General features: G+C 38.8%; 1 protein-coding gene and 1 pseudogene across 1 annotated transcript in view; both read left to right on the forward strand.

Moving 5' to 3' along the window:
* PRKAR2B (protein kinase cAMP-dependent type II regulatory subunit beta) overlaps nt 1–23,150 on the forward strand; it is an 80,299-nt gene that overhangs the window by 48,405 nt on the left and 8,744 nt on the right. Inside the window, exons 5-7 of the mRNA XM_008053015.2 lie at nt 11,674–11,780; nt 14,928–15,081; nt 20,313–20,414. Coding sequence (XP_008051206.2) covers nt 11,674–11,780; nt 14,928–15,081; nt 20,313–20,414 — 363 coding nt within the window. The remainder of the gene's footprint in view (nt 1–11,673; nt 11,781–14,927; nt 15,082–20,312; nt 20,415–23,150) is intronic.
* Nucleotides 3,919–4,264, forward strand: LOC103255044 (annotated as a pseudogene).

The following is a 23,150-nucleotide window of genomic DNA, read 5'->3' on the forward strand; positions in this document are numbered from 1 at the left end:
TGAGGAATACAAACATACACAAAGCATTTTGGTGAAACATGATAAATGCTGTAATATGGTCAGGACACTTTGAGAGGATGAGTGTCTCTTAGCCTACCCCGAGGATTCAGAAAGCTGGAGAGACCACAGAGCTGTGCCTCAGAAAATGAGGAGGAAATCACGAGTTGATGAAAAATATCAACTGTTATCACTAGAGCTAAAGTGGAAGCCATCTGGTGACGGAGTTAAGATGTGGATGCTGTATCATGAAGGAGCATTCTCAAATGCCACACTATACTAGGCACATCCTGTCCTGTAGGCCGTGGCCATAACCAAAGAGTTTAATAATGTTATAATCAGATCTGCCTAAAGTCGTTTTGCAGGCAGTGTAGAGGATAGAGTTAAAGGAGGGAGAAGAATGGGGGTGTGAGCAAGAGCAAAGGCAAGTAGCCTGGGAAGGAAACCGTGGCATTATGCACAGAAAAGAAATGGACCCGAACTAGGGATGAGGGGAAAAGGGAGGAACAAAAGGGAATGGTTTCACAAAGTGTTCAGGATTAACAGAACCTGGTGCTTGGTGGTTGATTTAGTTGGGGTTTGAAGGAAAGAGTCTAGGATGACTCCCAGTGTCTAGCTGGAATGACTGTAAGGGTGCTATCTTATCCTGAAATAGGAAAATTTGGAGGAGGAAGGGGAAACCATAATTACTAGTTAGCAGGAAGAATGATCTTGGCTTTGTATCAACTATCGCATTTGAATTTCCTGAGGTCATTGTTTAGCTTGAAAATCTTGTACTTCCTAGACCTCAGAATATTTTTCCTTGGAGCGCTGTATATTCATATGTTGAGCCCAGCATTTATAATTATTAACCTCTTTGAAGATATTCTTTTCATGAATATTTTAATGCTCAACTCAGTAGGCCATTTTCTTTCTGAAATATTTCTAATTTGAGGCCAACTGAAATAATTTTCCTATGCTATATAATAGGCTCGTTCATTAATACAGAGTAAATTGTTATTTCTCAAATGAGTCAGAGCCCTTCACTGAGTTCAGCCTTGAATTTCCATTTTGTAGGAGAATTTGATGTGGATCTCCTACAGTAGTTGTCAGTCATCACGATAAGCCCCTGCATATTAAATATTTCCTAAATTCTTTTCACTCTGTGCATAATTATGGGGAAATTACATTTTGCTTGACTAGAACAGACACCTGTCACATAGAAAAGTTCTAAAAGAAATAATTTTTCTGTATTTCATCAGGAATTACTTTTTCGTATATTCATGTATGACTTCTTCAGCTTTATAATGATTTGAAATACGGCTAATTCAAGCATAACACACGTTTACTGTGGCAATTTATTTCATCTTTTTCCCTCCATTTGACATTTAGAGTCAGAACTAACCAATAAAGCTGATATTCTCTCTCCACTTGTCCTAAGAGAGTAAAAATCTAAATAGCAAAACAAAATATTAGTACACCATTTAATCAACCTTCAGAATTTTGATAGGTGAACATATGTTGCCTAAATTGATGAACTCATTTGTGTCAAATGGTCCCCGTGGGGCCAATTAGCACCACATTAAGAAGGCTTTGTTTGACTGCCACCTTGGCTTCATCTTCAGCCCTGGCTGCTTTTCCATAGATAAGGTGCCAGAGCTCACACAGGGACCCAAGGAGGGGATGAAAACCACTTCCTGCAGACCCATCACCATCATTCTTCCTAAAGGTTTTCTTAGCCCATGTGAAGATGTAAAATTATGTTCCCTGTCTAAATTGAGTTTGTTTTTAAACTTAATTTTAAAAATTAAATCAATATATACCTAAAATTTATAAAAATTCCAAAAGAACAAAAGAGTAGGTTGTGAAAGGCAATCTTCCTTTCACCTCTGTCTCCCAGCAACCTAGTTTCTCAAGAGCCAAGTTCTTTTAAAACTATCATGTATGTTTTTCCAGGGTTATGCAATGCAAATACAAGGATATTCTCTTTTAAAATTTTGGTGGCAGCAAAATCTACAGTGTTCTGCTTGGTTCTTTTTTTTAATGTAACATGTATCAGCATTGATAGAGATTCTATGTGACTTTTTAAAAATATTTTTTATCAGCATTAACTTATTTTTAAAAGCTTCAGTTAGTAGCTTTTATTTTTATTTATTTTTAAGTTAGAGTCTCACTGTCACTGGAGTGCAGTGGCATGCTTACGGCCACTACAGCCTCAACCTGCTGAGCTCAGGCAATCCTTCCACCTCAGCCTTCCAAGTAGCTGGAACCACATTGCGCGGGCCACCACACCCGTATAATTTTTTTATTTATTGTAGAGACAAGGTCTTGCCAAGTTGCCTTGTAGCAGGATTTTTTACAGAGAGAGATGAGACGCTGAGGCTTCTGTGCCAGGAAGCAGCATTTATTTGTGCCAGCACAGGCCCAGTAGATTTACATGCAAACACTGAGCCCCGAACACAGCAGGGTGTTGCCTTACATTACATTTTAGTCCCCCATTTTTTTGTGCTCTTGGTTCTTGCCCCAGCACGTGGGGAGGGCTAGTTCCCTACAGATTAGTTGGTCTGCTGGCGCCAGACAAGGTCACCTTTTCCATCGTCCTGGGGGGTTGCACCCCTGCGGCAAAAAGGGAGGTGAAAACACTGTCTCCACCTCCTAATTTCCCGGCTAATGCATCAGATGTGGCAGGATTTTTTAGAGAGAGGAGACACTGAGGCTTCTTTGCCAGGAAGCAACGTTTATTTGTGCCAGCACTGGCCCAGCGGATTTACATTCAAAGGCTGAGCGCCAAACACCTCAAGGCATTGCCTTATATTATATTTTAGCCCCTTTGTTTCCCTTATATGGCAACCTGCATTTTTGATTGGATATTTTGTGGCACAGGGTTGTAACTAGGTTACTCATGAGCACTTGGACATTGACTACACCACGTCAGTTTCTTTTTAACACATTGTTTTTCTTTTTTGGGAAGGCCCTTCTCTCTTTGTTTTAGAAGGGCCCCTGCCTTAGCCTTGGCTACTCTGGAACCCCTGGGTTCAGGCAGTCCTCTCGCCTCTGCCTCCCAAAGTGCTGGGATTACAGGCATGAGCCACTGTGTCTGGCCTGGTAGCTTTTATGTATAGTGAAGCTAAACCATGAAAACACATTAATGTTTTGCTGTCATCCACTGTGTTAAAATTGTATATATAACAAAGGGGATTCCAAATAGCCAAAACAATATTGAAAAAGAAGGACAAAGTTGCGGGACTCACAATTCTCAGTTTTACAACTTCCTACAAAGGTATGGTAATCAAACAATATCCAGGATATGTCTAGGGTTAGACATATAGAACAATGGGATGGAATTGAGAATCCAGAAATACACCTATACATTTATGGCCAATTGATTTTTCAGCAAGGATACCCAGATCATTCAATCAAAGAATAGTCTCTTTACCAAATGTTACTGGATCAGCTAGATAGCCACACACGAAAGAACAAATTGATTTCTTACCTCACATCACATGAAAAAAACTAACTCAAAAGGGATCAAAGACCTAAAATATAAGAGCTTAAACTATAAAACTCTGAGGAAAATACAGGAGTAAATCTTCATGTCTTTGGACTCAGCTGTGGGTCCTTAGACACCAAAAGCAGGAGCAAGAAAAAACAGAGATTAAATTGCATTTCATAAGAATGTAACATTTTTATACATCAAGGGACATTATCAAAAAAGTGAAAAAACAGTCTACAAAATGGGAGAAAATACTTTCAAATTATATACCTGTTATAGGTCTAGTATAATATTCAAAATATACAAATAATACAGCTCAATAACAAAAAGGCAGAAACCCAATTTAAAAATGAGCAAACTACTTGAATAGTTATTTCTCCAAAGAAGATATATATATGACCAGCAAACAAATTAAAAGATTCTCGCTCTCTTGGGTCCTCGCTTCCAAGATGACAAAGAAAAGAAGGAACAACGGTCGTGCCAAAAAGGGCCGCGGCCATGTGCAGCCCATTCGCTGCACAAACTGCGCCCGATGCATGCCCAAGGATAAGGCTATTAAGAAGTTCATCATTCGAAACTAGTGGAGGCCGCAGCTGTCAGGGACATATCTGAAGCGAGTGTCTTCGATGCCTATGTGCTTCCCAAGCTGTATGTGAGGCTGCATTACTGCGTGAGTTGTGCCATTCCCAGCAAGGTGGTGAGGAATCGTCTCGTGAAGCCCGCAAGGACCCGACACCCCCGCCCCGATTCAGACCTGCGAGTGCTGCCCCACGACCTCCACCAAAGCCCATGTAAGGAGCTGAATCCCTAAGGACTGAAGAACAACTATGTGGAAAAAAATAAAATAGAAATTATACTTATTATAGCATGTTCAATATATCTGCCAGATAGAGTGGGGGTTTTGTGTATGTTACTTCAAGTGAGGTGCCGTACAGTGATTTAGTGGGGAGAGCCTATCCGTTTAAGTCTTTAACTTTTTTACCTTTATGTACTTAGGCTCCACAGTTTGCACAGCTGTAAATATTGGGTTAATTCAACCCAGCCAAGTTAAGATTGGCATCTTAAGCATGAGTGGAGATTCTTGGAGAGAAGAACAGGGAAAAAAGACATCTGGATGAGGAGCACACTGGAAAGTGACTTAGACTACAGTGTTCAGACCCCTGGTGGGGGACTTGAATGGGAAATGCATGGTTTGGATAGCTTCAAGGTATTCCAGGATTCATATTCATACCCTCAACTTCAGCCTTGGAACTTGTCTGCTGGTAGGCCTGTTAGCCAACGTACATACTTCTGAGGTGCATTTCTCTGGTGTAGAAATGTCCAAGACGTAGAGGCATTTCTAGAAACTTGAAGGAATCCTGTAAGAGGAAGGAAAAAAGTTCTACAAAGCATGGAGAAGGCGATGCCTTATTTTGTCTGACAGTGGTTAGAATTTAGAAATAAGAAAGTTAGCTAGGGATTTTTATGTTTATGTTTATCTGAAAAATCTGTTTAGGAATGGATTGTTAAGGACCAACATTACCAGCTGGGTTATGTTTTTCGTAAAGCTAAACCTGTAGCTTGGGGCTTTTGATAATATATTTTGTGTTGAAAATTACATTTTATGCAAGTGTCTATTAAATATGTTAGCAAGGAGGAAAAAAAAAAAAAGATTCTCAACATGGCTAGTCATTAGGGAGATGCAAATAAAAACCACAATGAAATACTATCTCATTCCTAGTAGGATAGCTAGAATTAAAAAAAAAAATGTATTGGCAAGGGTATGGACAAAGTAGAATACTTGTATATTGCTAGTGAAAGTAAATGGTTCAGCTGCTCTGGAAAGCAGCTTGGTGGGTCCTCAAAAAGTTAAATGTAGAGTTACTACATGACTCAGCAATTCCAAACATAGGTGTACACCCAAAATAATTGAGAACAGTTGCTCAAATATTTGTACACAGATATTAATAGCAGCACTATATTCAACATCCAAAAGGTGGCAGCAACCCAAGTGTCCTTTAGCAGAGGAGTGGATAAAAAAAGATTGTGGTATATACATACCAGTTGAATATTATTCAGTCTGAAAAAGGAATGAAGTATGTTATATGCTAAATGGGGTTGAACCTTAAAAGCATTATGCCAAGTGAATAAACCAGACACATAAGATCATATATTTTATGATTCTATTTTATGAAATATCCAGAATAAATAAATTTATAGAGATAGAAAACAGATTGGCAATTTCCAGGGATAGGGGGATAGAGTTTCCTTTTGTGGTGATTAAAATGTTTTGGAGCTAGATGGGATGGTGGTTGTACAACTTGTGGCTACTGAATTGTTCACTTTAAAATGGTGAATTTCAAGTTATGTGAATTTTATCTCAAAAAATTTGTACTCCCCTCTCACGACTCCTTTTCAACATTGTACTGGAAGTTCTAGCTAATGCAATAAGAAAATGAAGTAAAATATATGCTGATTGAGAAAGAAGAAATATCACTGTCTTTGTTCATAGATGACATGGTTACCTAAGTAAAAAATTAGGAAGAATCAACATAAAAACTTCCAGAACTAATAAGAGATTATAACAAGGTTGTGGGATACAAGGTTAAATTATAAAAGTCAATCACTTTCCTGTATATCAGCAATGAACAAGTAGAAATTGAAATTATTGACACAAAATCATTTACATTGCATCCCTCCAAAATGAAATATTTAGGTATAAATCTAACAAAGGTATTTATAAGATCTATGTGAGGAAAACTACAGAACTCTGATGAAAGAAATCAAGGAAGAACTTAATAAATTGAGAGAGATTCCATGTTAATGGATAGAACACTCAATATTGTCAAGATGTCAGTTCTTCCCAACTTGATCTATAGATTCAGTGTGATCCCAATACAACTCCCAGCAAGTTATTTTGTAGAGGTCAACAACTGATTCTAAAGTTTATATGGAGAGGCAGAAGACCCAGAATAGCCAATGCAATCGTGAAGGAAAAAAACAAAGTTAGAAGACTGACACTGACTTCAAGACTTAGTATAAGCCGGACTTGGTGGCTCAGCCTGTAATCCCAGCACTTTGGGAGGCTGAGGTGAGTGGATTGCCTGAACCCGTGGGTTTGAGACCTGCCTGGGCAACTTGGGGAGACCTCATCGCTACAATAAATCAAAAATTAGCCGGGCGTGGTAAGCGTGCACCTGTAGTTCCAGTTACTTGGAAGGCTGAGGCGGAAGGATTGCTGGAGCCCAGCGGGTCGAGGCTGCGGTGGCCGGGAGCGGCCACTGCACTCCAGTCTGGGTGACAGAGTGAGACTCCAACTCAAAAAAAAAAAAAAAAGAGATTTAGTATAAAGCTACAGTAATTAAGACAGTGTAGTATTGACAAAAGAATGCACAGGTTGATCAGTGAAGTCAAAATAGAAAGCCCAGAAGCAGCCCTGCATAAAGCTGACTAATTTTTTACAAAGGAGCAAAGGCAATACAATGGAGTAAAGATAGTCTTTCAACAAATGGTACTAGAAGAGCTGGACATCCACATGCAAAAAAATCCATTTAGTATTTGTACTGTATACTCTTCACAAAAATTAACTGGAAATAGAGCACAGACCTAAATGTAAAATACAAAACTATAAAATTCTTACAAGATAACTTAGGAGAAAATCTAGGTGACCTTGTATTTGGTAATGGCTTTTTAGATATAACACCATAGGCACAGTCCTTGAAAGAAGGAATTGATAAGCTAGACTTCATTAAAATTAAAAATGTGCTGCAAAAGGCACTGTCAGCAGAATGAAAAAACAAGTCATAGCCTGGGAGAAATATTTGCAAAAGACACAGCTAATACTGGACAGTTATCCAAAATATACATAGAACTCAACAGTAAGAAATCACACAACTTGATTTCAAAATAGATCAAAGGAAATGGTCACCTTACCAAAGAAGATGTACAGATGGCAAATAAACCTATGAAAAGATGCTCCATGTCATGTCATTAGAGCAATGTGAAGTAAAGCAACAATGAGGTACCTATTAGAATGGCTAAAATCCAGAACACTGGCCATTTGCTGGTAAGGATGGGTAGCTCAGAAACTCTCATTTTTGGCTGGTGGGAATGTGAAATCATACAGCCTCTGTAGAGGATAGTTTAGTGGCACTTTATGAAACTAAACGTACCTTTACCATACCCCTCAGCAGTCATGCTCCTTGTATTTACCCAAGAGACTTGAAAACTTTTGTCTAAACATAAACCTGTACATGGATGTTTGTAGCAACTTTATTAAACATTGTCAAAACTTGGAAGCAACCAAGATGTCATTTAGTAGGTGAATGAATAAATGGGCTGTGGTAAATCTAGACGATGTAATATTATTCAGTGCTGAAACAAAATGAACTATCTAGCCATGAAAAGACATGGAAGAACCTTAAATGTATATTACTAAGTGAAAGAGCCAATCAGGAAAGGCTTCATACTGTATGATTCTAACTATTTAAGATGACAGGAAAGGAAAAACTCTGCAAGGCAGCCCCTGTCACTGCTCAGTGATCTCCATTCTTAGGCAGGCCCTTATATTGTGCCAAAATCTTCATGAAACTTTCACCAGCCACCCTGGTTGTGGACTCTAGAACCACTGATGTCATCAGTGTGACAGAAGTTAGCTGATGTGTTTTCATGCAGTTCTTCTCTCTCCCCTAAATGCCTTGTTTCCTGAACTATTCCCCCTCTGCAGGTTTCTGATTTTCTGATTACCCTTCTTTGAGTGTTCATTCACTGCCAGTGACTCCCTTGAAAGATAGATGACTGAAAACCCCTATGCTTTTACAGCTGAAGAGCCTTTTGGTGTATGGATATATGACAACTTATCCAGTGCTCTGTGGATAAACATTACTTTGTTTCCAATCCGTTGCTGTTATGATAATGCAGTGAAAAGTTTCTGTAGAATAACTTCCCAGGGAAGGAATAGTCAGGTGGAAGGGTATGCATATATAAAATAGGAAGTATTATTAAATGTTGATAGATTGCTTTTTGTAGAGTTTTTTCTATTTTACCTTCTTATCAGAAGTCTGTGTGAAAATACCTTTTTCCCATAAGGCCTCCAGCACAGTGTGTTGTTCTAACATTTGTATATTTTTGAATCTGACAAGTGTAAAGTGGTATCTCATTTTGATTTTAATTTGCATTTCTCTTTGTTTTGAGAGAAGTTGAGTATCTTTTCATATTTTTAAGAATCCCCGCCCCTTTCCCTGGAAGCTTTGCAGGTCTTGTTTATCTTTGGTGTTCTAAAAATATATTATGTCTTGTTAGTGTGGGGTTTTGGGTCATCAGTCATGTCATCCACCAGAGTGTGCTCTTTTGGTCTTAAAACTTGTATTCTTTGGTTCTGAAAAAATCACCTTATTTATTTGACGCTTTTTATTTTCTCTGTTTTTACTTTATCTGGAAACTCCTATTTTGAGGTTTTAACTATTAAAACTTTGAAGTTTTAAAAATTTATCTATTTACCCTTTTATTTACTTAAAAAAATTATAATGATGGATACATGTCTATACATTTGGCAAACCCATAAAATGTACAACACCCAGAGCACGCCCTAATAAAAACTAAGGACTTTGAGTGATAATGATCATCCATGTAGGCTCGTCCATTGTAACAAGTGCATTACTCTGATGGGGGAATGTTGATAATGGCAGAGGCTATCCCTGTATGGGGGCAGAGGATATATGAGACATCTCTGTACTTTTTGCTTAATGTTTCTATGAACTTGAAACTGCTCTTATAATGTCTGTTTTAAAGAAAAAAAAATTGCAGCAATATGGATGCATCTAAAGACCATCATCCTGAGCAAATTATCACAGAAATAGAAAACTGAATGCCATGTTTTCTCCCTAACAAGCGGGAGCTGAGCACTGTATGCACATGGGCACGTGGATGGGAAACAGAGACTCTGGGGCATCCTAAAGTGGTGGTGGGGGTGTAAGAGCTGAAAACTACCCACTGGGTACCATGTCCACCACCTGGGTGATGGGCTCAGTAGAAGCCCCAGCCTCCCTATCATACAATATTCCTATGTAACACATCTGCATATGTACCCCTGAATCAAAATCGAAAATAAAAAAAGGAAAAATGAGCAGTCATGTTTTTAATTTTCTAAGCTACCCATTTTTCTCTGATTTGCTATTTTCCTGAACATCCTATTTTTTTGTCTTGTGGATATAATATCATATTGAATGTCTCTGTGTGTACAAGCAGATCTTCCTGAAAGCTCTCTACTGTTCCTGAAATATCCATCTCATGTGGTGTTATTTTGGTGTTTATCTTAGTCTTGTAGGCCACCCGAGGAACAACAAAAAGCTGATTTAGAGCTCTGAGTAAGTAGGGCAGGCCTGTCAACCAGTGCACTGTTTAGGTTGAGCTGACAGGAAGCCAGCTGTTCTGTTGGGGAACCCCTAAATCCCAGCAAGTGAAGGTCTTTGTTCTAGGGCACCAGTGTTCACAATGTCTGTTCCAATTCCTTTCTGATTTGTGTGATTTCTCTCTGATCTTTTGTCTGAGAAAAGTTGAGGTCCAACACTTGGCTGCTGGGAGTTCTGCAGTCAGGGTAGAGGGATTTTGAAGGAAGATGTCCACTGATCCCCGAAGGACTTTAAATCATTCCATATGTTTTCAGATTTGTGTCTCAGTCCCACCCTGACCAAACCAGGTGTTTTCCAACCTGGAGCTCCCTGATGCTTTACCACGCAGGTTGGCCATTCCACACAGCAGGCTTATCTGTGCTACTTGGGGCTCCTTCTTCTGCCACATACTCTGAAACTCTGTCATCCAGTTTCCTATTCCTGTACTCTATACTGTTGCTGATGCATATTTTCATATTCCCTATAACATTCTGATGGGTCTCAAAAGGTAGAGAAGAATCACATGTAATCTCTTACCGCCTTGATCCAGAATATCTTTCTTAAAGAATACAGTATCTGTATTTTTCACTTGCATCTTTTTTTACCCCTTGAATCTATCTTCAACTCTTTATTATAGTATACTTTATTTTGGCCTGGGTAGTTAGTGCCGTACCCTTTTTATGTCCATAAGGAGTGACTTGACCTAGGGCTTAGAGTTAATAAGTGGCAGGACGAATAAACCTCCGTATCTTTGGACCTTGTTGCTATTGCACTGTACTGTTTCTCCATATCTATTGGTCCTGTCCTCTCAGAGATCTGTGAGTTGCTCCTTCCTCTTTGTTCCTGAATTGTGTTCTGAGAAAAGATTTCTTTCATCTCCTTTTTTATTCTCATTAACTGAAGTTGATCCTTGAGCCTTGACAGCCACATTTTAGCAGAATAAGAATCACATATAGTTTAAGTAGTCATTGAATAATAGTTTTGATGTTTCTGATAAACTGCCCTAAAGAGGTCAATAGTTGCTTCTTGAATCAAACCTTCACAAAGAAGAGTGACAGAATATTTGCCACGGTCATTTTTGGTTTTGCTTTTGTTGTTTTTCTGTTTTGGTTTTGGTGTAAAGGAGTGGAATCAGGACAGAAGTTCAACAAGTATTTAGGTAATCTCTACGTAAATTCTAATGATGACTAATATAGGGAAGTTTTAAAAAACAGATACCTTTTTTTTTCTTTGTGTTGGAGTCTTACTTTGTCACCCAGGCAGGAATGCAATGACACATTCATGGCCTCTGCAGCCACAACCTGCTGGGCTCAGGTGATTCTTCTGGCTAGTTCCAGTAGCTGGAACTACAGGCATGTGCCATCAGGCCCAGCTAATTTTTGATTTATTATAGAGATGAGGTCTCGCCAAGTTGTCCAGGCTGATTTCGAACCTCTGGGCTCAGGCAGTCCTCATGCCTCTGCCTCCCAAAGTGCTGGGATTACAGGCATAATAGCAGTTTGAAATAGTTCTTTACTGACCTAATCATGTTAATTGCTAAGATTATATTTCACAAGGTACATAGTGGTTTGGTATTTAATTTTTCATTTAAAAATGGTGATAGTCACAAATATTCTGAACTAGACTAATTATAATTACTTTCATTCAGATACTGAATATAAGAGTATATAATCCTCTTGTTTGTATGTGGTAAGAAAGACTGTACTATGTGTTTTTCTGATAATGACCTTTTCATTTCTTTGAGCTTGTTCACAGAATATAAAGGTAATTATGGCTCCATAGGAAAACATGTGCTAGATGAACATAAAGATTCTATCTTATCTTTTTAAAAAATAGGAGCAGATGTCTCAAGTATTAGATGCCATGTTTGAAAAATTGGTCAAAGATGGGGAGCATGTAATTGATCAAGGTGATGATGGTGACAACTTTTATGTAATTGATAGGTAAGTTTTGCCCAACCTTACTACTGAAATTTAAATAACCTTTTGTTCTTAAAATACCAGTGGTATTATGGCAACTGATAAGTTAATATGTGATAGTTGTTGATGCCTCTTTATTTTTTTGCTACATAATGTGCCCTGTGAACCTGTTATGAATACATGCAGCAAAACCACAATAGATCATGAAAAGCAGTGTCGTTTATAGAGAAACTGATGACTTTTGGTTAGTCCAATCTATAAATCCCAGTCACTTAATGTGAGCATTTCTTCATATGTTGAATTCTATTTGAGGTAGTATGTAATAGATGCTTATTATAATGAGAATAGCAGTGTAATACAATGTCTAAGATGTTAATCCACGGTAAAACTCATTCTCTGTTATTTTTTAAAAGATTTTTTTTTTTTTTAAACTATAAAGTAAAACATGTCCATAGTCTAAAAAATTGAAATATTTACGAGGGCATAAGGTGAAAAGTTTGTCTTTCTTCCTACTGCTTGAGCATTAACTAGTCAGTATAGTGAGTGATTTGTGTGTCCTTCCGGAACTTGTTTGTACATTATTATATTTGTCCTTTAAAAACCTCTATAGAGAAATTATTTTATTTAAATGAGAAGGCATACATTTACATTGAACATCTATTTTCACAAAATTTAAGTTGTACTTTATCTTATCAGAAAACAATGTGCCTTATGTGATAAATACATGAGTTCTAAAACGTAATAGGGAACAGTCTGAACTGAGTGTTTATTTCTTCACTTTTGTAAAATGGTGATAAAGTGTTCATGAGATAATTGGTATCCCTAACCCCTCTCATTCTGTAGGGAACACAAGTCATCTCCCAGCCTGATTTATTATTGGATTACATTTGCTCTCTGAGTAGGGTTGTGTTTAACTCAGAGGTCTTGCTGAAAGTGACCTCTTTTGTCTCTTTAAGCCTTATTTTTTGATCTTGCCTTTGTGTGTGGTATTTTTTATCTATCAGTTGTGCATGCTTTTTGAATCAAGGATTTTTGCTGATTCCTTCATTTCCTAATCTCTAATGCCTTACTGATCTATTGCCGAACACTAACCAGAATTTTAGAATAGAAAAAAACCAGTTGTCTGTAGGTAAATCAAAGTCACAGCCTGGCTCAGTGGCTCAAGCCTGTAATCCCAGCACTTCAGGAGGCAGAGGTGAGAGGATTGTCTGAGCCCCCGGGTTCGAGACCAGCCTGGGCAACTTGGTGAGACCTTGTCTTTTACAATAAATAAAACAATTAGCCGGGCATGGTGGCGTGTGCCTATGGTTCCAGTTACTTGGAAGGTTGAGGTGGAAGGATCACCTGAGCCCAGCAGGTCGAGGCTGCAGTGGCCATGAGCCCTCTCACTGCTCTCCTGCCTGGGTGACAGTGATACTCTGACTCAAAAAAAAAAAGTCACAATTTTCATATTATTATCAGCTTTCATTGGCCAGGTGTAGTGGCTCATGCCTGTAATCCCAATACTTTGGGAGACCGAGGCGAGAGGACTGCTTGAGCCCAGGAGTTAAAGACCAGCCGGGGCAGCAGTGTGAGAGCCCGTCTTCACAAAAACAAAATAAAAAGAAACACCAGCTTTCATCAATAAAGCACCTTAGAAATTCACTGCACTGTTTGTAGAGGCATATTAGAACCCCAAACCCTAGACAGCATTCATATTTTAAAATTTTCTTACCTTTGTATCGAGTTCATTCCCTTTTCAGTTAGATGCTAATTACCCATTTGATGGATGAAAATACTCAGGCGTACAGCAGTGATGGAATTTTGTTCATCACTCAAATGGTCAGGAGAGAGCTGACCTCACTGCCAGGTCTCCTTGTCCTCATCCATGCTTTCTTGGTGGCTTTGCACTGCCGGAGGCCTCACACTGTCAGGGAAGAAATCTGTATGAAAAAGCACCACAGGATTTTAACAGACTTGAGACTGATGTCATTTTGCTGAACTGGTAGCTCATTTTATTTCTATCCATGAATTACATTAAAACCCAAATTATCTTATTCTTTAATCATAAATCTTTTTTGTCTGTTGTTTTATGTTTCTGCTCTTATTGTGTCTTTACCATAATCCTTTTCTAATCTTAAAAGCCACTCCCTTTTTTGCCACCACCCTTCTCCTTTTTTTTTGTTAGGGATTAGTCAATAGAATAAAGCCCAAGACCTTTTTCTGTCTGCCCTCACAGGTGCTTGGTGCTTCAGCAAGCCTTGAAATGATGCTCTCTCTGATAAAATACAGTATGTAGAAAGCCAGTTCTCTCCAGGAAGAATGTAGTTTATATAAATAAAAGGTCTGGGTAATATGTAGTGCAGTGACATGCAAGCTAAGTCTTATTGCTTAGAAAAAGAACCTCAGTTCAGAGCTTAGCACAGAAAAACTAGGAAAAGACCAGTTAGATATTTAGTCTGAATTTCCAGTTTTAAACTTTAGGTTGGAGGCTGATCTAAAGTAAAGGGCCAGAGAGGAATTTTTTAGTCTTTGCAGATCAATATGGTCCCTGTTGTAACCCTCAGCTCTGCTGTTGTAGCACAAAACCAGCCATAGATAATGCATTCATGAACAAATGTGTTTATAATGCAGTGAGACCTTGTTTACAAAACCAAGCAACCAATCTGTGGGCCATAGTTTGCCATCTTCTGCTGTAAATTAGAAAGGACCCTAGTAAGTTTTATAGAGTAGTGACTAACCAAATTGTGACTGTTATATTCTTTTAAAAAATAGTTTTTGTCTGATTTCAAAAGTAATACATGTTCATTTTAGAAACAAACTCTTAAATTAGATAACAAATGTCCATGAAATCTCTCATTGTTCTTATACTCTGAAACAACAGTGGTAGGATACATGTTTCTTCCACTGATTTTCTGTGCATATACTATTTGGTTGTAGTCTTAGTTATAGTTTTGGCATTTATTTTGTTATCTTAAATATTATTGTGTAGCCCCATTTTCCCCAGAGGCACATGGCCTGGATCAGATTGGGACTTATCGATGTCTTTTTATTACTTGTTGTTATCAGAGGGATAGACAGGCTGGAAATAAGATTTTATTGCACAGGCTCCTTATTTCTCTGAAATAATGTTTCATTTTAATGGGATTTTACTTGAAGTACTTTTACCTCTATTTTACATATGTCCAACAGAGGCACATTTGATATTTATGTGAAGTGTGACGGTGTTGGAAGATGTGTTGGTAACTACGATAATCGTGGGAGTTTTGGCGAACTGGCCTTAATGTACAATACGCCCAGAGCAGCTACAATCACTGCTACCTCTCCTGGTGCTCTGTGGGGTTTGGTGAGTAAAATATTTATTTGACCTAAATGTTATCATTTGTAACAAATGTTATTACAGTAACCAAGTAGATACAGTATTTTAACAGGGATCATCAATCATCAGGGTATTTAGTAAACAACTACTGGATACCAAACTGTAGGGCACTAAGACTGTGTGCTAAGTCAGTCCTGCATGTCCTTTCCCCACTTTCTCCAGTCAAGTCGGGAGCTTGAGACCTGCTGGCTTTGTGAAAGTCACTTAGATCTAAAATGTTCCTCTCTTACCCGTTCTTAAAAAATAGCCAGCTAAACAAAGCCTTCAGCGCTTTTTCTCAGATGGCTTTCTGCTGAGGTAGGTATTATAATCTAATACATCAGTGGTTTCCAAAGTGTGGTCCCATATCACCTGGGAACTTGTTAGAAATGCTGGTTCCAGGGCCCCCACCTGCTGATTCTGACTTACTGAAGCAAATTCTGGAGGTGGAGCCCAGCAGCCTCTGTTTGAAAAAGCCCTCCAGGTGATTCTGACACAACCCAGAGTTTGAGAAACCAATATAAGCTGACTCTCTTGGTGGTATACATTGCTAACAGCTTTGTATTTAAAAACAGTTGTATAGAGGAAAAAAAAAAATACTTGGTGCCTGTGCTCATGTGACTGTACATCAGAATTACCTGGGGTATTTTTAAAAATCCTCTTGCCTAGGTCCCACCACAGGCTAATGTAATACAGGTGTCTGGCAGGAGGACCTGGGTGGTAGTACTTTTAAATACATTTCTTAATGGTGGTATTTCTGCAAGATTTAAAAGCTGGTTTAAAGATCTATTTGGGCAAGGGGAGGGGGTGGGGAGGGATGTTCTTTTCACATATGATGGGATGCAAATTACTAGCTACTACTAAAGCTAGTTCTGGAGGATTGTGTTTAAGGTAGTGATTCTCAAACTTTAATGTGCTTACAGATCACCTGGAAATCTAGTTAAAATGCAGATTCTGATTCAGTGAGTCAGGGGTGTGGCCTGTGCTTTTGTATTTTTCATAAGCTCCAAGGAGATGCCAGTGCTGGCTGGCGTCAGACCATACTTTAAGCAGCACCAGTTTAAGAGCATGTTTACAATACAAGTATTTTATTTTAAAATTGTTGAAAACAAGACCAGCCTAGGCAACATGGCAAGACTTTGTCTATACGGAAAAAATCAAAACAATAGCCAGGTGGTGTGCTACTCCTAGCTACTCAGGAGGCTGAGGTGGAAGGACAGCCTGAGCCTAGGAGGTTGAGGCTATGGTGAGCTGTGATTATACTACTGTACTCCAGTCTGAGTGACAGTGTGAGACCCTGACTCAAAGTAAAATAAAATATTTGAAAACAGCCCACTCTATAGTTTTGATGTGCATTTATTAGTTTATTTCTCTCAAATCATTTTGTGAAAGGAGAAGAGGCTGAAATAAATATGAAGCTTGTTAACAAATATAGCATGATCTAAGTCACACATTATTTAATCACAATTCAGCATTTGACTGTAAAGTAGATTCAGCTGATAAAAATATCTCTTGATCAGAGAAACAAGACACTTTATATTTCTTTTCACTGGGACTGGGCAGATATTGTATACTTATTAAAAATGTGATGAGTCACTTTTTAAAGTTTTCGAAGAAAAATTGGAATTGTTTCAGGTGGAAGGAAACTCATCAGTTGAAGTGTTTTAAAGATTATCAAAGATTTGAATACCCAAAGCTAGCAAAGAAAAAGCTCTAAACCAGGGCAGACCTTGGTTCACAGACCTTGTTTGCCTGTCATCAAAGTGCTGGGATAAATCTAGCATCTGCCATGACCTGTTTTATTAAGGGAGGTATAATTTAGAAACTTAGTCATTCCAGTGGGCTTGCCAGCCAGTGTCCAGTCGTCAACAGTGATGAAAACTCCTTGCACATTCTCAGAATAAGATAAAATATTTTGCAGGTTGCCTCTTTGTGGGGCCTCTTTGAATACTGATAGTTTTTATCCCTGGTGGAAACCTTAATTAGGTATAGAGGGCCCAGAATTTCCCAGTGTATATAATACTTAAGCTCCCAAGAAGGATTGAGCATGTTCAGAGATTTTTAGTAGTCTATACATATTATAAAACTTTATAAAAGTGGGCAATTGGTGATAATCACCTTGGGGTATATGTATAAGTGTAATAATAGCTTTTTAAAAAAAATTAGAGTAATTAACATAGTTACTTAATATTTCAAACCTGCTTTTTGAGAGCAACTTGCCTGACTGGCCCCTTCTCAGGCAAAGTTGAGTAGAAAATAAGTTTTTCTTTGAAGGCCAACAGACTGGAGCTCTGCCGTGTAATTGCAGCTGTAACAATAAGCCAGTCGCGAGGGAAAAGTCCCTTATAGAATAGCCTAACTCTCTAAATATATTTGGTCACTGTTAGCCTTGGGGATTAACTGATCTACATGACCATGCTGATGATCCGGAGGGGTGATTATTGACATGACTTCAAGATGAAAGCACTTGAAATTCTGGACTTTATATGTCATAGTGGGTGTGAAGAGGTGAGCCACTAATAGACTATTTTTTGAGAGATATAACTCATTATGATTAATTTCTAAATTGCTAAGCTATTCTGGGTCTTCTCTGCTTTGCAATAAACTCTGTCCATAAAAGGATGTTGTACCTGGTTCCCAAACCTGATTATATATCAGAATCACTTGTGGAGCTTTTATGAAATACAGATTATTGAGCCCTACATGGAGAGATTTTGAGTCATTAAGGTCTGGGATCTCAGAAATCTTTTTTAATACTACAGCTGGTTCTGATGCAGAGCCAGGCTTGGAAATGATTTCAATATTTGTAAAATTTTCTCTTTTTAAAAAAGTATTACAACTACAGCAAGTCCAGGCCGGGTGCAGTGGCTCAGCCTGTATCCCAGCACTTTGGGAGGCCGAGGTGAGAGGATTGCCTGAGCCCGGGGGTTCGAGACCAGCCTGTACAACTTGCTGAGACCTCGTCTCTACAATAAATCACAAAAACTAACCAGGCGTGGTAGCATGCATCTGTAGTTCTAGCTACTTGGAACACTGAGATGGAAGGATCGCCTGAGCCCAACAGGTCAAGGCTGGGATGGCCGTGAGCTTGCCCCTGCCTGGGCAACAAAGAGTGAGACTCTAGCTAAAAAAAAAAAAAAAAAAAAAAAAGAGAGAGAGTATAGCAAGTCCAAATTATAACCAATATCAAAATTGTAATAAACTGGGGAACAAGATGTTTAATTTCCTAGTGCCTTAGTCCTTTTGGACTACTATAACAAGCTTTCATGGAATGGGTGGCTTAAACAGCAAATGTTTATTTCTCACATTTCTGAATGCTGGGAAGTCCAAGATCAAGGCCCTGGAAGATTTGGTGTCTGGTGAAGGCCCATTTCCTGGTTCACAGATGTCATCTTCCAGCGGTGTCCTCACATGGTGGAAGGGAAATGGGAGCTGGCTGGGTTCTCCTTTATAAGGGCCCTAATTGTGTCTCCCAAAGGCTCCACCACCAAATACCTGAGGTTGGGGGGGATCAGAGTTTCAACATATGAACGGGGGGGGGCACACAAACATTCATTCCATCACACTCAGAGACTTACATCTGCCCTGGCATTTTTCTCCATCATGCTAGTTCATTTAAATTTAGCCATAATATTTTGGCATAATACTTTACTAATTAAATGACATACTCTGATTTTATCTTATTAAAACGGTGTAATTGTTTATCAGTGAATACCAAACCTAACATAATTATGGGGGCTTTTATTTAAGAATTAAAATAATGTTTTATGAGAAATTTCTCAGAATAAAATTTTTAGGGAAATCAGTTTTTGTGCTGTTATCCTTGAAAATTTCTTCAATTGAGTTCTGCATCTTTGAGGTCATGCAGCATAAGCATAAGTAGGAACATTTTATTTTTTTGAGTCAGAGTCTCACTCTGTCGCCCAGGCTGGAGTGCAGTGGCACACTCACGGCCACCACAACCTCAACCTTCTGGGCTCAGGCGATCCTTCTGCCTCAACCTTTCAAGTAGCTGGAACTATAGGCAGGTACCGCCACGCCTGGCTAATTTTTTTATTTATTGTAGAGACGAGGTCTCACAATGTTGCTCAGGCTGGTCTTGAACCCCCGAAGCTCAGGCAGTCCTCTTGCCTCCACCTTCCAAAGTGCTGGGATTACAGGTGTGAGCCACCACGCCCAGCAAAATAGGAACATTTTAGACTGTGAACATGATCGATACTAGAATTAGACCTTATTCAAGAAGAAAGTGGTAGTTTCTCTGTGCCTTTACATTATTTTTTTTCTTGAGTTGGAGCCTCACTCTGTCACCCAGGCTGAAGTGCAGTGGTGTGCTCATGACCATTGCAGTCTCAACCTGCTGGGCTCAGGTGATCTTTCTGCCTCAGCCTTTGAAGCAGCTGGAACCAGAGATGTGTGCCACCACGCCTGGCTAATTTTTAAAAAAATTTATGGTAGAGACCAGGTTTTGCCAAGTTGCCAAGCTGGTCTTGAACCTCTGGGTTCAAGCAGTCCTTTTGCCTCCACCTCTCAAAGTGCTGGGTAAATGACAGGTGTGAGCCACCACGCCTGGCTCCTATTTTTAAAAATAAAATTCTGATATACTGTGGATATGAAAAAGAAACTAGAGTGCATAGCTTTTCAAGGTCTTTTATAATTTTTATGATTTTACAAATTTTTCTAAAAAGATGTCTTTTTTTTAACTGCAAAGTAGATTAAGGAACACGTTAGTAACATCACTGTTAGTGCATTTGTTTGTGTGTCTTTGTGTATGGCTGAAATAAATACTTATCTCATTCAAGGATTTTCTGTTCTACTTTATTTTCTAAAAAAATGCTGGTCATATTCCACCTGATTGATTTTGCAGCCTCCTAGAACTGCTACCCATAGGAAAAAAAAAAAAAAGCACAGTGCTAGTTTGTAAAATGGTGTGAGAGCGCCTCCTTGTGGACACAGTTCCACATGCTAGTCAGACTTCTGAGGAATAAAAGTAAACTGATGCTTCCTTTGAAAATAATATTTTATGTGGTTTTATATTTTGTACTTGAAGAAATAAAACTATGAAATGAGTTGCATTAAAAGTATAATGATGTTAATCTTGTATTTAAAAATCTTCAGTTATTGTTTGTTTCTTATGGGGAATAAAATAAAACTTGTTCAGACTTTTCTCACCCATAAAACCTGTCTTTTGACTGTCTTTGTATTTGATATTCTGCCTTTAGGACAGGGTAACCTTCAGGAGAATAATTGTCAAAAACAATGCCAAAAAGAGGAAAATGTATGAAAGCTTTATTGAGTCACTGCCATTTCTTAAATCTTTGGAGGTGAGTATATGTTTATGCTTTTATTTATTTTACTTTAAAAGCTTTGTTTTTACTAGGAATATTTAATTCTGTAGGAAATTTTATTTGAGTAAAAAATATATCCATATTTTCATTTGAAAAGATCAAATGGTGGTGTTAGTTTTTATAATTCAGTATTTCCTTTACTATCTGTAACTGCGTTTGTTTTGCTAGCTAAAAGTAATAGACTACTTACTCAGCATCTATAGCAAATTTATATGTGATCTTTATCTAATAGCAAACTTAAAATAATCATATAAATGTAGACAAGATCCACCAGTTGTGTCTTTATAGGGAGGAGTTATTGAAACACAGAATGTTCTCGCTGGCTTCTCCTTCCCAGTCATGTTTCCTGTTTATTTGTCTTCTCTTTTCCTCTTAAAATTGGCATTCCAGGCTTTGTCCTTGGCCTCTTCTCTTTCCAGGGTACACTTATTCACTTGGTGAACATGTCAAATCCCTTGGCCTTACATATAGATACTTCTTGACTTACAATGGGAGTACATCTCAGTGAACCCATCACAAGTTAAAAATAAGAAGTCGAAAGTGCATTTAATACGCCTAACCTACCAAACAGCATAGCTTAGCCTAGCCTTTCTTCTACGTGCTCGGAACACTTAAATTAGCCCACAATTGGACAAAATCATCTGGCAACACAGTCCAGTGTAGAGGATTAGTTGTTTACCTGATGATTGCATGGCTGTCTTGGGTGCCGCGGCTCACTGCCACTGCCCAGCATCGTACCACGTTATCACTAGACCAGGAAAAGATCAGAATTCAAAATTAGTTTTTAAAATGCATATTGCTTTCAAACAGTTATAAGGTCGAAAATTCATAAATTGAACCAATGTAAATTGGGGACCTTCTAATCTGTCCTGTCTATATCCTAATGCCTCCTGAAATTGACATCACTGGGCAAGGCCCCTCCCGTGAATGCCAGATTCATTTGTCCAACTGCAAATTGAAGATCTCCTCTAGGTTGTCTAATAGCTCAAACCTAACACATCCTAAATCTCCTCCTCCTCTTTCTTCCTTGTCTCAGTAGAGAGAACACCACCCTTCCATTGTCTGAGGCCAGAAACTTTGGAGTTATCACTGACCCATCTGTGTTCTCCACCCATGTCCAGTCTGTTAGTAGTCTTACCTGTCCAGTCTGTTAGTAGTCTTACCTGCCCCGTCTTTGGAATGTGTTCAGCATCCGGTCATCTTGTGCCAATTTCACCATCATCCTCCTCTGCCTGAGCCATCACCACCTCTGTGCCTGGCTTATTGCAGCCGCTAGAATAATCATTTAAAAACCCATTCAGTGGCACTCCTCTGTCTAAGACCCTCCTCACACAGCCTCAGAGGCTCCACACCGTCTGTCCCATGCCACACCCATTCCCCTTGGACTCTGTTTCCTACTGCTCTACACCCCTTACCCACTGGACATATGCTAGCCTCTTGCGCTACCTCAGACATGCCTGGCTCACACCTACCACAGCATCTCTGTACTCGCTGTCTATCTGGAATATTGTCTTCCATGGCCCCATGGCTCCTTCCCTCATTTTTTTCATTTCTTAGCCCAGGTGTCTTCTCAGTGACACCAACTGTTAGGTTTTTATCTTTGAAGGTAGAGGTTTAAAAGAGTGGCTTGTTGTTACCCTAAAAAATTCAACTTTACTTTTTATATTTTATTGTTAAATTCAATGTTTTTCTAGATATTTTAGTCTCATTTCAAATATTTTGAGAGTAATTCAAAAGGGACATATATGAAGGGGAACCCAAAACAACTGGAATTTGTTTATAAAAAAGTGTGTATTTACTCTTACATATATACTGTGGCTATGTGGATCTTCAAAGTCCTCTCTGTTTGATGCAATACACTTATCAAGATGCAGTTTCCACTGCTCAAAACAATTTTTGAACTGAGTCAATTTTGATACCTTTTAGTGCTTCTGCCGTTTTTTGGTTCCACCTCTTCCACATCGGCAAAATGTTTCTCTTTGAGTACATTTTCCTTCTGGGAAAACAAAAGTCACTCGGGGCGAGATCTGCTGAATAGGGTGGGTGAGATATGGGGGCATGCTGTTTTTGATGAAAAACTGCTGAACACAGCGCGGTGTAGGCAGGTGCACTTGTAAATCATGCATCTTGAAATGGGCAAATGTGTTGAAAAAATCTCCAAAAAAAACCTCACTGAAGTCACATAGCCTCTTACAACAATGCTAGTTGGTACACTGATGCCAGTGGGTTCCTAGAATACTTACCTAGTGGGGGAAGCCTGTACTACAAGGGGCCTGCTCCCCAAAAGATAATTGCTTTTGTTTTTTTGTTTTTTTCTCTCTTGTACATTTACTCACAGTGTCTTATAAAATGTCAGATGTTAAAATAGAAGTGGTTCTCCTTTCTGATGTCTCTGTTGGGTTGTCAGTTTATGCCCGGTAGAAACATTGGCTACGTTACAGAATGCATATTAGGCAGCTGGGCTTCTCCAGCAGCATACCTCTTTAAACAAAAATAGGTCAGGGGTTGGAAACCCAATACCTTCAGAATGGGGCAAGAAACACAGAGAAGAAAACCAGTCCAGGAAGGAACTTTTGCAGATTGGAGAGCATGCAGTCTATCTAAAGAAACAGCTGCTAGTCCACCATAGTTTTATTGTTGGCCATGTGGAAATATGGGCTGAGTGTTGCGGTCTTCTAATTTTTTGAGAGAAGGTAGAAATTAAAATTTTTG

The sequence above is a fragment of the Carlito syrichta genome, unplaced genomic scaffold (genome assembly GCF_000164805.1).
Source record: "Carlito syrichta isolate Samal-C Ts95f unplaced genomic scaffold, Tarsius_syrichta-2.0.1 Scaffold287776, whole genome shotgun sequence".
NCBI lineage: Eukaryota > Metazoa > Chordata > Mammalia > Primates > Tarsiidae > Carlito > Carlito syrichta.